We start from the raw sequence: 13,076 nt of genomic DNA, 5'->3' as shown, positions 1-13,076 counted from the left end.
TAGACCAGGCTGGTCTCGAACTCACAGAGATCCGCCTGCCTCTGCCTCCCGAGTGCTGGGATTAAAGGCGTGTGCCACCAACGCCCGGCCTTTTTGGTTTTTTTGAGACAGGGTTTCTCAGTGTAGCTTTGGAGCTGTCCTGGAACTCATTCTGTAGACCAGGCTGGCCTTGAACTCAGAGATTCACCTGCCTCTATCTCCCTAGTGCTGGGATTAAAAACATGAACCACCACCACCCAGCTTTTTGTTTTGTTTTGTTTGTTTTCCGAGACAGGGTTTCTCTGTAGCTTTGGAGCCTGTCCTGGAATTAGCTCAGACTCACAGAGATCCAACTGCCTCTGCCTCCTGAGTGCTGGGATTAAAGGCGTGCTCCACCACTGCCTTGTTTTTCTTTTTTAAAAAGATGAAGGTTGCTTTCTCACAAACCACCACATTCCACTACTTGGTCCCCATAGACTTGTTGCCATATCATAATGGGAAATGTACGAGTCCGACTTTAAAAGTCCCAACAGTCTTTCCCAGTCTCAACAGTCTAAAAGCCTACCAGCTCTTCTGAGACCACAGTTGTGAACTCTACCATCCCTTGGAACCGTGAGTCCTGAACTACATGCTTTCTTTTATAAGTTACCTTGGTCATGGTGTCTTATCACAGCAATCAAAAATATCTAGGGCATGTATTTTGCTTGTATGTATGTATGTCTGCACCACAAGTGTGCCTAATCCCAAGAGGCCAGTGGATGTCCTAGAACTGGTGTTATAGCAGCCACGTGGGTACTGGGAATTGAACCCAGTCTCTTGGGAGAATAGCCAGTGCTTTTAACCACAGAGCTATCCCTTCAGCCCCAAGATTTATTTTTAATTATGTTCCACAATTATTTTCAATTAAGTTACTAAGAGTAGTTGCTGGGAGTGGTCAGAAGTTCCAAGTCCCCCTGGAGCTAGACTTACAGGCAGTTTTGGCCAGCCAGCTCTGGGGATATGCCACCTCCACCCTGCAGTGCTGGGTGACAGAAGCGTGCCAAGCTTCTATGTGGCTTTTTATCTGAGGGCTAGGAATCAGAACTCAGAGCCTGAAGCACTTTCTTGATGAGCAACTTCCCTATCACTTTAAAGTTATAAACACAACACTCTTGTCCTCTGACACTACTGATATTAGTAATATTAAATTAATATTACATAAGCTGCACACACCTCTAATCCTAGCACCCTGGAGGCACAGGTAGGAGGATCCTAAGTTCAAAGGCAGCCTGGTTTACACAGTGAGTTCTAGGTCAGCTAGAGCTGTGTAGAAAAACCCTGTCTTAAAACAAAAACAAAACAAAAATACCCCAACTTTTGCTTAAGCTATAATGGCATGTAACATTCCCTGAAATGCATGTCCTACAATTTTACTTAACTGTCATCTGAGCAACTGGATGATGCTTAATTTTTGCTTTTTGAACTATAAAACACCAGTAGGGACTGCACTTTTTTTTTTTTTGATTTTCGAGACAGGGTTTCTCCATAGCTTTTGGTTCCTGTCCTGAAACTAGATCTTGTAGTCCAGGCTGGCCTTGAACTCACAGAGATCCGCCCGCCTCTGCCTCCCTGAGTGCTGAGATTAAAGGTGTGCGCCACCACCGCCTGGCTTGGACTGCACTTTTTTCTAGGGTATGAAAGAATGGACCTGCACCGTGATCAGAATACCTGTTTAGGATAACTTAAGACACAGAGTACATAACATAACCCAAGGGAAAGAACTGAGAAGAACCACTTAGGCTTTGAACACTGAAACTCAACAAGACTCTGACCAAACCAATGGAAAAAGGAACCCAATTACAAGGTCTGGTGGCCACACTCTTACACAGACTCACTGCCTCTCCCCAGACACTGCTGCAACACTATGATGCATACTACTCTAGCTACAGCCTTGTACCAGTCTGGAAGCCTGAAGCCAAGCACAGATGTATTATTCTAAACTCTACGAGAAGCTGTACCTTATAGGAATTATGGAAACATTTGCTTAAAGGGGAAAGGAAACCACGCCTTATGATTTTAGTAGGATTTAATCTAGAGCATAAAGAGTGCTCTGGCTCACAGGTGAGACCCATGGCAGTCTCACACGCCCGTTAGCTTACCCCTTTGCTGATGTAGCCGGAAAGCAGGAGAGAGCCTATGATTATGAGGAAGGTGCCAATCAAAAACAGCACGGTGGCTAGTGCAATGGCCTTATAAGGGATCTTAGGAGGGCTTTTCTTAAACTGGAAGAGAGAAATAAAAACAATAAACAAAAATGTCAAAGAACATTATGAAAATACCAGGCCCAATGTACTTTAAAGCAGAGAGGGTAACTAAGAAGCCAAGTGGATACTTCAAGTATCTTAAGTATGCCCTAAGTCAGTCTTATGTCAGTGCAACAAAGCAGGGACATGAGTAGATGATGCTCCTGGCATTCTAAACCCCTCAGTAGAACCAAGAAAGCCCTTTAGAGCTACTGCCACCTAGCTGTATCACTAAGTACATGTGCACGGAAGCTTACACTACTCTGTGGGGATTTCAGAGTGAGCACCACACGCTCTGCAGAGTGAAAAGGTGACTTCTGCAACTGAAGGCAACTTAGCATGCAGTCAGGCAAAAGTTTAGAAATAGAATTTCAACTTTCCTTTTTTTTTTAAAAAGAAAAGATTCACTTTTTTAAAATTATGTGTCTGTGTGGAGGTATGTACATGCGAGTGCAGATGCCTGTGCAAGTCAAAGGAACTGGATCCTCCAAGAGCTGTAGTTACAACAGTGTAAGCAAGCCACTGGACATGAATGCTGGGAACCAAACTAGGGTTCTCTGCAAGAAGAGTACTTGTAGACAGGGAGAGATGGCTCCAAGGTCAAAGCATTTTGCCTTCCAGATGACCTGAGTTCAATTCCCAGCACCCACATGGTGACTCACAACTCCAGGTCCAGATGACCCCACACCCTCTTCTGGCCTCTTTGAGTACTGCATATCCATGGTACACTGACAAGGGTTTGGTTCCTAGCACCCGCATGGCGGCTCATAACCTGTAACTCTAGTTCCCAGAGATCCAATGCTCGCTTTTGGCTGCCATGGTGCACATGAAAGCAAAACACTCCTACACATTAAACATAAATATAAAATATTAAGAACACTAGAAGACTGTGTGCTCTTTAACTGCTGAGCCACCTCTCTGGCCCAAATTTCAGCTTTCTCAAAGCACTACATTCTGAGTAAATCCAGGTCAAGGTCAGAAACAGGTTGTGGCTAAAATACAGCATGAACACATACGAAAATGTCACAACGAACCCCATTATTATGTACAAATAATATTTGCCACTAAAAACATTTCTAACAAGGTTAAGAGGCAAACCTTCTACGATTTGGCTCATTTCTGAATCTGATGTTAGGTGTTTGGAAGCACACCAGAGCTATTCTTACCTTCCTTCAAATAAGTCCACAGAGTAATTGATTTGTTTACATGTAAAAGAATGGATTCCTTCTTGCTACTTCACCCTTGGCTCAAACTTCACCCTGAATTAACTGATAATGACCTGAGTTTACTTAGAATGCAGCGCTTTGAGAAAGCTGAAATTTGGGCCAAAGAGGTAGCTCAGCAGTTAACAGCACATACTGTTCTGGTGTTTTTAATATGAATACTAGAATATTCTATCCTAAGGGAAAGTGGGGAAAAGGAGATGTTATCCTACTTGCGGTCAGGAGAGGATACAAACTCATTTCATGGCTGTCTGCCATAAAGAGTATCTGTAACTAACCGCATCCCATGACATCAGGAAAGAAGATACTTTCTGGATAACAGCATAAAAGTTGTAGCTACACGGCTTTAGCACTTCAAGTGAAACTGGAAATGGGTAACTCTGTAACGGTTTAAAATGGCCCTGCCATCAGGAGGCAGAGGCAGGCGGATCTCTGTGAGTTCGAGACCAGCCTGGTCTACAGAGCGAGTTCCAGGACAGGCTCCAAAGCCACAGAGAAACCCTGTCTCGAAAAACCAAAAAAAAAATAAATAAAATAAAATAAAAATGGCCCTGCCAAGACCCCTTCTCCAAGCTGGGGCTGGAAGGGTCTTAGAAATAAGCTTGCTTTTTGCTAATCCCGATAACAGATACACAGCTACATGATTTATTTGTTGGTTGGTTTATTTCCAATTGTGTTACCTGAAGGTCAATGTAGCCATCGTCTGTGCTGGCAAGTCTTGAATATTTTACTTTACTACTGGGGATTCCAGTCGCCAGGTTGGTACGGGATGGCATCATAACACGGTGGCACAGCTAGTCTGGAAGGAAAGACTGTTACTGCCATAGGAATAATAGTGCATGACGGGCAAGGGCATCAGGTACTGTGCCCTGGAGTTATGCAATGCCATGTTGTTCTATATCACATACATGGCAACTTAGGCTGCACTGCCCTTACAACGACGGATACCTCTTGGACACGCTAAGCACACTTCCTCTATGTATCTGGCTTGTCTTCACGGAATGACATCGAATGATGCATTTCACGTAGCATCAGACCCTGTTACTCACATTTTCAACTCCTCCCTTGCAGTACTGCCTGCCCTTTAACTTTCCTCAGGCTCTTATTTTCAAGTTAACTTTTTATCTGCGATGAGGGAGGATAAGCAATGGTACACACTCACATCTTCGCTTTGTCTACTCTAGATGTGATACCATCCTAAGAGCAAGTGATCCGGAAAATCTCATCAACGTGGGTAACTTACTGGCTATCAATACCACACCAGAAACTTCAGAGCCACCTGCCTCTCTGCTCCCATCCCAAGCATGAAACAAGTGATTTTACTTCCCACATCATGCAGCTCCTGAAAAAATGATTTAAAAAAAAATCTGTTTTACTCAAACTATTCAAATCAGACAGCAGTAACAAAATCATAACCACTGTATTATTTGAGAGTAGGGAAGGTTTAAAAGCAATGACGTTTAAATTTTAAAAAATTTAAAATTTGAGGGGCTGGAGAGATGGCTCAGCGGTTAAGAGCATTGCCTGCTCTTCCAAAGGTCCTGAGTTCAATTCCCAGCAACCACATGGTGGCTCACAACCATCTGTAATGGGGTTTGGTGCCCTTTTCTGGCCGGTAGGCATACACACAGACAGAACATAGTATACATAATAAATAAATAAATATTTAAAAAAAATTTAGAATTTGAGCTCTTACTGCAGTAGGTGACTGATAGCAGCTCCTTGGGAGGACAGGTGTGAATTATGAAGATGGAGGGCAGTCTGGGCTGCATAATGAGACCATATGCTCTCCCCTACCATGACGGAAATGTGCAGATTCTTTACAAAGTCATAAAATTATGTAAACAAAACGGTATTTTAATTGCAAAAGTAATTGTAAAAGCTTATATCATTAAGAAGAAAACTAAGCTGGACGGTGGTGGCTCACAGCTTTAATTCCAGCACTCAGGAGGCAGAGGCAGGCAGATCTCTGTGAGTTGGAGGTCAGCTTGGTCTACAGAGCGAGTTCCAGGGCAGGCTCCAAAGCTACACAGAGAAACCCTGTCTTGAAAAACAAAACAACACACAAAGAAGAAAACTAAGTATTTCGAAAGCCAGACCTTCACTGGTGTGGTATTTTGCACATCATCTCCATAAAGGCATGTGGTATTCATTTGATCTTGGTGAGGTGTCAGACACTGCTATTACAGTCGAGCTAAAGTAACTAGCATGCAAAAACTGGTGCTAAATGTTTCTGCCTTTTTGTTAATTACAGTCTAGTTCAAAGCCGAGTATTAAAAAGCGGCAACGTGTTTCTAAAATTGTTAGATCAAGTTAAGTACCAAGATTTTTGGGTTTTCATCCAATAACATGCTTAATTCCTTAAACCTGAAAAGCCAAGCTACCAATAAGCGAGTTTTGAGGCAATAAACCACGCCTGATTTGTAGTACATGCTACAAAGTTACGTGCTTTGTCATTATAAACTTGCATCAAAACAAAAATGTTGGCGGAGTATGACGGGAAAGGAAGATCTGTGTTTTTAGCCCGGGATTCTAGAAGGGAGTTATCACATCCTAAATGACAATTCTAAAAACTACCAGCCCAAGTTTCTACTATGCTTTTACCGGTTCCACCGCAACCTTCGCCACCCCCCACACCCCCAAGCACCTGCGCGTGGCGCTGTGGGCAGCCTCCCGCCGGCCTCCGCCGTCGCCACCCACGGTCAGGACCCGCGCGAACTTAGCACTGACAAAACTGGCTCCCGGGAGCAGCCTCGGTGGCGGGGCGAGGCCTCGCGGATGGCTTCCGGGAGCGCGCTCCCGCCCCCTATCCGCTAGGCGCTCGAGCACCGCTTGCCCAACAGCCAACGGCGGTCAGAGCGCCAGCCCACCGGAAAAGGTGGACGAACAGGCGCCCCGGAAGTGGCGCCACCAGGAAGCCACGTCATCACACCCAGCGGCGCAAGGTGGCAGAATTTCTCCACGTAGCATTGGCTGTGCTAGGACTCCCTGTTAACCAGGCCGGCCTTGAATTCGGAGTTCCCCTTGCTTCTGCCTCCGGAGTGTTGGGAATACCCAGCGGGCCAGCAGTTTGGTCTTGTGCTGGTGACCCGGGCCTGCCACCTCCATATGGTGGGTGGGCATATACCTAGATAAGAGCCCTTCCTACTGGGATGGAACCCACAGCAAGGCTGTTCATGTGGTCCCCGCTGACTCATCATGCCCAAGTCTGTGCATAGCTGAGCCCCTGGGATCCGGAGGGGTGGGCAAAGAACTGACCAGGAACCTTCCCCTACCCTATTCAGCCTTTCACCGAATCCGGTCTGTACCCACTGGAGTTTTTAGCCCCAAATTCTTCTGCTTGTTTCCGTAACCCCGCCCATGTTAAGAGTTCTATCCTCATGGAACAGTGACTAGTGTTTATTAAGCATGCCCATCACCCCAGAGTTCTGTAAGTGGGGTGTTATTTGCAGCCAATTAATTTCCTTCTGTGCAAGTTGGCTTAAAACTTTGAATAGTAGTAGCTACTGGGTATGAGCTCTGATTACCTAGAATTAGCAAAGCAAATGGCCAAACACAAAGTACATTGAGAAAACTAATTTGAGAACTGGAGATAGCTCAAGTGTGGCCCTCCCATAAACCCAGACAAGACTTGCTCTGCAAGCCCTGGGTTTTCCACATGCATGCCCACATAAAAATTAGAACGGGATGGTGGGGTAACTTGGATGATTAGTACTGAGTGAAGGCACTTGTCTCCAAGCCTGAAGAACTGCACTCAGCCCTGGAAGCCACATGGTAGTGGGTGTACCAATGCCTATAAATTGTCTCTGCACTCTACATGTGAGCCTCCACACATACACAGTAAATACAAAACATTCGAGTACTCTTTAGTATGTAGTTAGTATGTCATGACTTTTCTTCAAACCCACAAAGCCTTTTAAACCCTTCTTGCTTAGATATCCACAAGATTCAAATTAGGCCTTCGAGATGGGGGTCTATGTAGTCCTGGCCAGCCCAGGAAGCGATCCACCTGCCCCTTGCCTCTTGTGCTGGGATCAAAGTATTTTAAAAGCTCCACCTCAAACAAGACTACTCATACTAGAAAATATCTTATATAACCTAATCACAGACTAGGGCTAAACATCTATTGTCACCTCCATGATGCATTTAACTCCAGGCTACTTTAAAATGGAAAAAAAAAAACAAAAAACAAAAAGCCATTACATAAAAGGGTAACTTCCACTGAGTTCAGAAGTCATGCTTCAAGACACTGTTGACTTTTGAAATTCAGTTAACTTTATTTAAATTGAAAAACATTTCCTGAAACTGTATTTAGCGTCAAGATCATTTATAAAAATCACCAGTATTTCTAATGTAAAAAGTTTATGTAAAAAGAACCAGTTTTTACTTTGGAGTTTATTCTTTAAACAAATTGTGAAGAGAAAGAAAAAGTAGGTTATTTACAGAAGATATCTACATATGTACTCGGGTACAAACTCGGTGACAGAAAAGACTTTAAATCATGCTGGCATCATCTCAGAAGCAGTTCTCAAAGGGGATTAGTTGTCTCAGATTCTAGCAATGCCTAAGATGCCTCTTCATCTTCGATCTTGGGAGCCAAATAATATTTTAAGTGTCCCATGTCAGAAATTTTGTATTCTACAACTGAAAGACAGGAAAACTTAATTACTGAGGAGTATTATAAATACCACACACAAAACAATGCTCAAAGTTAATATCTTACCAAGAGGTACATCTGCAGACATACTGAGTGTTACCGTAGGAGACAGTGGTGTGGCTTTTGTGAAAAAGTTCAGATACCTCAGTGCAAAAGTTAGCTGAACTGGCTCATTCATGTCTATGGTTACCTAGGAGAAAACAGGCTCACTATAGATAACATCAAGAAACTTAGATTAATTCATAATACACAGCACAAAGCAACACCTTTAGTTACCACTTTGGAAGGTTTCTTATGAAAACTTAGAGGAGACTTAGGAAAAGAAACGTATTTAGCTTGTTTCTCCTGTAGAACTGTACCCCAAGCAAGCAAAACAAAGGCAGCTTATCCAGGCAAACACTAATCTCGTCTAAAGAATATAGAGAGGAAAAAGAAATGGAATGGTAGCTAACCAGTAAAGCACTTGACAAATATGAGTACAAGCAAAGTTCTGGGTTGAATGCCGACACTCAACTCCCACCCCAAAAAGTAACCCGGGCTGGAGAGCTGGCTTAGGGGTTAATACTCAATGTTTTTCCAGAAGACCTAAGTTTGGTTCCCAGCATCCACATCCAGTAGCTCATAACCAAATCCAATGACTCCAGACCCAAGGGATCTGACACCCTTTTCTGACCTCAGGGGCTCACACTGACACACAACCACATCTAAAAATAAGAAAGACCAACAGATTGAATGAGGCTAAGGGACATGTTGACCAATTTCCATTGCATCAGCATCAATTTTATTCAAGTCTAACTCAAACTAATGAAGTAAGAACATGTGAATACTGAAAAATTCCTTAATTTCCTTTCTTGTAGTAATGCTATACATCAAACAAAATACTTAGGAATTAAATGTGTTGAGATCTGAGGTTGAAAGGGAAGCAGAAATAATTCAGCACAGACCGTGTGTGTGTGTGTGTATATATATACACACACACACACACACACATATATAGTCTAATTCTTATACATTTATTTTAAATTCATGCAGAGGACAAGTTGATACCTGTGCCAAACACTCTGGAATTTCACCATATTTAGCCCTAAAATAATTTAGTTCAGACTTCTGTCTGCAATCCTGTTGCCTGTGCCTCAGTCTAAGTTGAAACTCAACTCTGCTCAGCCTGCTTCTGTACCATTGAATGGGCTAGCACATGAACCTCCAACTCATAAGCTACTACTAGAACTACATGATCCCAACAGACTTTCACAACCCCAACCATTTTCTTCTGTTCACATGCTAACCCTCACGCATTTGTCAGTCATTTCTAGGAAGCAAAATATTGGACACCTAGTTTTCCAATCCCATCCGTGACAACACACGGAGTTCAAAGACAGCCTGGCCTACTCAGACTCCATCTCAGAAAAGCTAGGGCTGGAGAGCTGGCTCAACAGGTAAGCTTATATTTCCCTTTCAGACATTAATTATGCAACAACTCTTACTACTTACAGCTTCCTCCTCTTTATCAACGTTACTTGTTTGTGACAACTTAATGTGTCCATTTCCAAGCTCTCCACTTGCAGAAAACGTCACCCCGTTCTTTGCACAGGATATTACCACAGCATCTCCAATATGGCTAAGGTCTCGGCATATGCGTGCAAATTCACCAGAAGGCATCTTCACTACACAGCTGTACTCCTGTTCCTGTAAATCCCAAAGTTAAAGGTCAGTAATGACAAGCGTGAAGACTGCTTTACTCTAATTTTAGACTGGCAGAGCTTAGTGAAATTGTGCCATTCATTCCAAATCCCACAACCCCACTGTGGAACATGCAGCAGCTGCTATCACAGCTTGGGAAAATACACCATCAAAAACAAGATACTCTGCCAGCACCCAGGAGGCAGAGGCAAGCAGATCTCTGCTGAGTTCGAGGCCATCTACTCTACAGAGTGAGTTCCAGAATAGCCGGGGCTACAGAGAGAGAGAGACCCTGTCTTGAAAAACCAAAACAAGATACTCACAGGGATTCCAAGTTGCTCAACATCTAAGTCCATTAACTTCATTTCATAGTCTGAAACTTTCTCTTGATCTAACAAAGAAAAGCAAATGTTACTGAAGCACACGTTTACAACTATGATGTAAAATTTATAACCATAATAATCCTGATGTTTAGTGTCGAGAAACAGAACATCATACTTTGTTTTCTGTAACTGAGTTTTAAAGGTGTTAACTTACTTGGTGCTTCAAATACAAGCGCTAAGGTGTCAGCGTTATCTTCAGCCCTCAGTGTAATTATGTCTTCATTGCCAGCACATTTTAGTATTTTGGACATGCTACAAAACAAGACACAAGGCTTATCAACATGGGCTCAACAGCTACGTTCTTAAAGGCAATTTCAAGATGTTACCATTTCACACCCACACCGATGGAGGAACAGTTAAACAGGCTACTCCAAATACTCTCGGAGTGAAGTAAACCATTGGGAGTTGTGACTCGTTAAAACCCACTAAATGGCAATATGCAAGGAAACATTTTTTGAGCAAGGTGTCCTTGTCTTCCAGTGTCCTAGGAGAGTGTGCCCTATCACGTCTGACCTTTTCATAAATCTTTAAAGAATGTAAGAAGTGATACTAATTCATGTGTCTGTAGCAAAATTAAGTCACACATAGCCATTGAATACGCACACAGGTGGCGCTAATCCAAGGAGCCGAGGCAAAGCTAAAAACTAAGACTGGCAAATTTTCCCACAAATGATGCGCAGTAAAATTTCGGAATCCAAGACCAGAAACTGTCTATTGTCTTTCTAGGTGGACATTTTCACTAGCACACGTTTAGTAAGCAGCTAAAATTAGCCAGGATCAGGTTGTGCCACTAAAAAGCTGCTGGCAGTTAAAGAGCAGATCTCTGAAGCGGGCATTTTCCCGCCGGCACCAGTTTTGTGGCTTTGGCGGGGAAACAGCGGGTTCGCGCGGCCGCCAGCGCGGGCTTTTCAGAACGCGCGCTTCGCTGGGCTCCGCCCCCGGTTCCACAAGCCAATCAGAAGGTGCGGATTACCACGCCAGCCAATGAGAGCATGAGGCCGGAGCCCCGCCAAGAGCCGAGGCGGGAGGGCTAGGGCCCAGCTCCCGCCACCCGCTCACCTGGTGAGGTTCACGCCCATGGCCAGGTTGCGGTCGCAGCGGTACGTGTCGAAGCCTTCGGAGCGCAGAGTGAGCTGCACCAAGGAGACGTGCGACGAGTCCATGCTCTGCAGGTTCACGCCGCCCGAGCTGATGTCCCAGCAGGCCTCGTTGATGAGGTCTTTGAGAGCCTCCAACACCTTCTTCAGGATGGAACCCTGGACCAGGCGAGCCTCGAACATCGTGGCGGAGTCGCGACAACTAGATGCTAGATAGATACTGACGGAAGCGAGGTCCGGCCGCCGAGCTGTCCCGGTTCGCGATGCAGAAGTGGCAGCGAAGACCCAGAGGGAACGACTGGAGCCTGCTGCGCCCGCAACCGTTTAATGCTGCCGCATCCGATGCGCGCGCTCTTCCCGTTCTCGAGGGTCACGACGTCACCGCGCTGCTCCACCCACCTCCCCTTCCGGACCAATCGTATCTGTGGGTCGCGCAAGGCCCGCCCAGTCGCGCACGCGGAGGCGGGGCTGCGGCGTACGAGCGTGGGTGGCGTGGGGCATCATGGGATCCGCATAGAATGTCGTCAAGGCCCTGCTTTGTGGAGTAGGCTTGGTTGCTTTTTCTTTCCTGGGATGTTTCCGCGCCACTGAAATAAAAGTCACGTACGAAACGAGCTATGCGCGGCGGCCCGCCTGAAGCCGAAGAATATACCTACATCAAACACTACAAAGCGCGTTCCTTTTGCTACTACGTAAGCGAAAACGCTGCAAAATATCGAGTAATAAAGAGGCCACCGTATCTTAACCCCGATTTCATAACACTTCACTGTGTGCGTCGCTCGGAACTTTTCTCCCTGTAGATTAAAGAATACCTTCTTACCGTGAACACTTCTGCAAAGAACCACAAAGTATCACTATCTCTCAGATACATAACCCACAGGTGCCACCTACTTGATTAGTTTGTTGTAGTGCCCGTTTCCCGTATTTTCCTAACTGTAGGTGTTATTAGTGCTTTCATCTTAATTTGAGGCTGGAGATGAACCCAGCCTGAACCTCATCTAAGCCGGGGATGAACCCAAGGTCTGGTCAAAACTCTTTGAGCTAGACGCTAAGCACCAATAATCTCATTTTAAAATCTGGAAAACGTCAGCTATTACAGGTGGAGCGTCTTTCACTGTTCCTGGGCTCTGCATTTTGTTCTACTGAAATTTCTTTTTCCTATTGATTATAAGGGTGAGGAAAACTGAATGCAGGTCATAGGCATCAGCTACAAACGGATATAAAGCTAGTTGTTTTTCTATTTCTAATGTTTTTTATTTTTGGTGATGGATAAAATATATTTGATGCTTAGTGTAAAATGTTAGTGTGAAACGCCACAGCTATTTCAAATGCATCTTCTAACTGTATAGAAATTCATTGAGTTGTTATAGAGTTTTGGTGTGTGATGTTTTTATTTATTTGCAAGTTTTTAAAATAATAAGGCTTATAAAAATTTAAAAACTTTAATATTTTGGCTGATAAGAATGGTTTACAACTGTAACTCCAGCACACGGGAAGACTGAGGGTGGGTGGTAATGGATTTTAAAGTTGGCTTTGACCATCTACCAAGGCTGACACAAAGGGGAAAAAAGGAATATTTTACATATGATAGTATTAATCAGGTATCTTGTATACGTATCTTTTTCTTGTTTAAAGCATTTCTCTTTAGGTCAGTCTTGTTTGTTTTTGCTTTTCCTCTCTTGGAGATCTAGCCAGAAAATTGCGTAAGAACTCTTTATCAGCCGGGCGGTGGTGGCGCACGCCTTTAATCCCAGCACTCGGGAGGCAGAGGCAGG

General features: G+C 44.2%; 2 protein-coding genes across 3 annotated transcripts in view; both read right to left on the bottom strand.

The window, feature by feature from the left end:
* Nucleotides 1–6,334, bottom strand: part of Tmem230 (transmembrane protein 230) — a 7,744-nt gene extending 1,410 nt beyond the window's left edge. The window contains exons 1-4 of one of the 2 annotated variants that reach the window (XM_005365564.3): nucleotides 6,132–6,334; nucleotides 4,728–4,826; nucleotides 4,165–4,283; nucleotides 2,118–2,240 (exon numbers count right to left, since the gene is read on the bottom strand). In XM_005365564.3, coding sequence (XP_005365621.1) covers nucleotides 2,118–2,240; nucleotides 4,165–4,263 — 222 coding nt within the window. In that variant the 5' untranslated portion in view covers nucleotides 4,264–4,283; nucleotides 4,728–4,826; nucleotides 6,132–6,334. The remainder of the gene's footprint in view (nucleotides 1–2,117; nucleotides 2,241–4,164; nucleotides 4,284–4,727; nucleotides 4,827–6,131) is intronic. The other variant, XM_005365563.3, reaches the window with a different exon arrangement.
* A 1,400-nt stretch (nucleotides 6,335–7,734) lies between these two features.
* Nucleotides 7,735–11,685, bottom strand: Pcna (proliferating cell nuclear antigen). Its single transcript, XM_005365562.3, has 6 exons — nucleotides 11,264–11,685; nucleotides 10,359–10,456; nucleotides 10,145–10,212; nucleotides 9,633–9,827; nucleotides 8,208–8,331; nucleotides 7,735–8,128 (listed from the first exon to the last, which is right to left on the bottom strand). Exons 1-6 carry the CDS (start codon nucleotides 11,482–11,484, stop codon nucleotides 8,049–8,051), a joined length of 786 nt encoding a protein of 261 aa, XP_005365619.1. The 5' UTR covers nucleotides 11,485–11,685; the 3' UTR covers nucleotides 7,735–8,048.
* Nucleotides 11,686–13,076: the final 1,391 nt, after the last annotated feature.

This window comes from Microtus ochrogaster, unplaced genomic scaffold (genome assembly GCF_000317375.1).
Source record: "Microtus ochrogaster isolate Prairie Vole_2 unplaced genomic scaffold, MicOch1.0 UNK3, whole genome shotgun sequence".
Lineage (NCBI taxonomy): Eukaryota > Metazoa > Chordata > Mammalia > Rodentia > Cricetidae > Microtus > Microtus ochrogaster.
The sequence above is the reverse complement of the archived record's forward strand: the minus strand, read 5'-3'. Positions and strand labels throughout refer to the sequence as shown.

Excerpts from the sequence above, each read along its gene's own strand:
- Pcna (XM_005365562.3), bottom strand. The coding sequence starts at position 11,484 with ATGTTCGAGGCTCGCCTGGTCCAGGGTTCCATCCTGAAGAAGGTGTTG. Across the intron at positions 10,457-11,263 it reads ATGGGCGTGAACCTCACCAG|CATGTCCAAAATACTAAAAT; the intron begins GTGAGCGGGTGG and ends CTTGTTTTGTAG. Across the intron at positions 9,828-10,144 it reads TTGAGCAACTTGGAATCCCT|GAACAGGAGTACAGCTGTGT; the intron begins GTGAGTATCTTG and ends TGGGATTTACAG.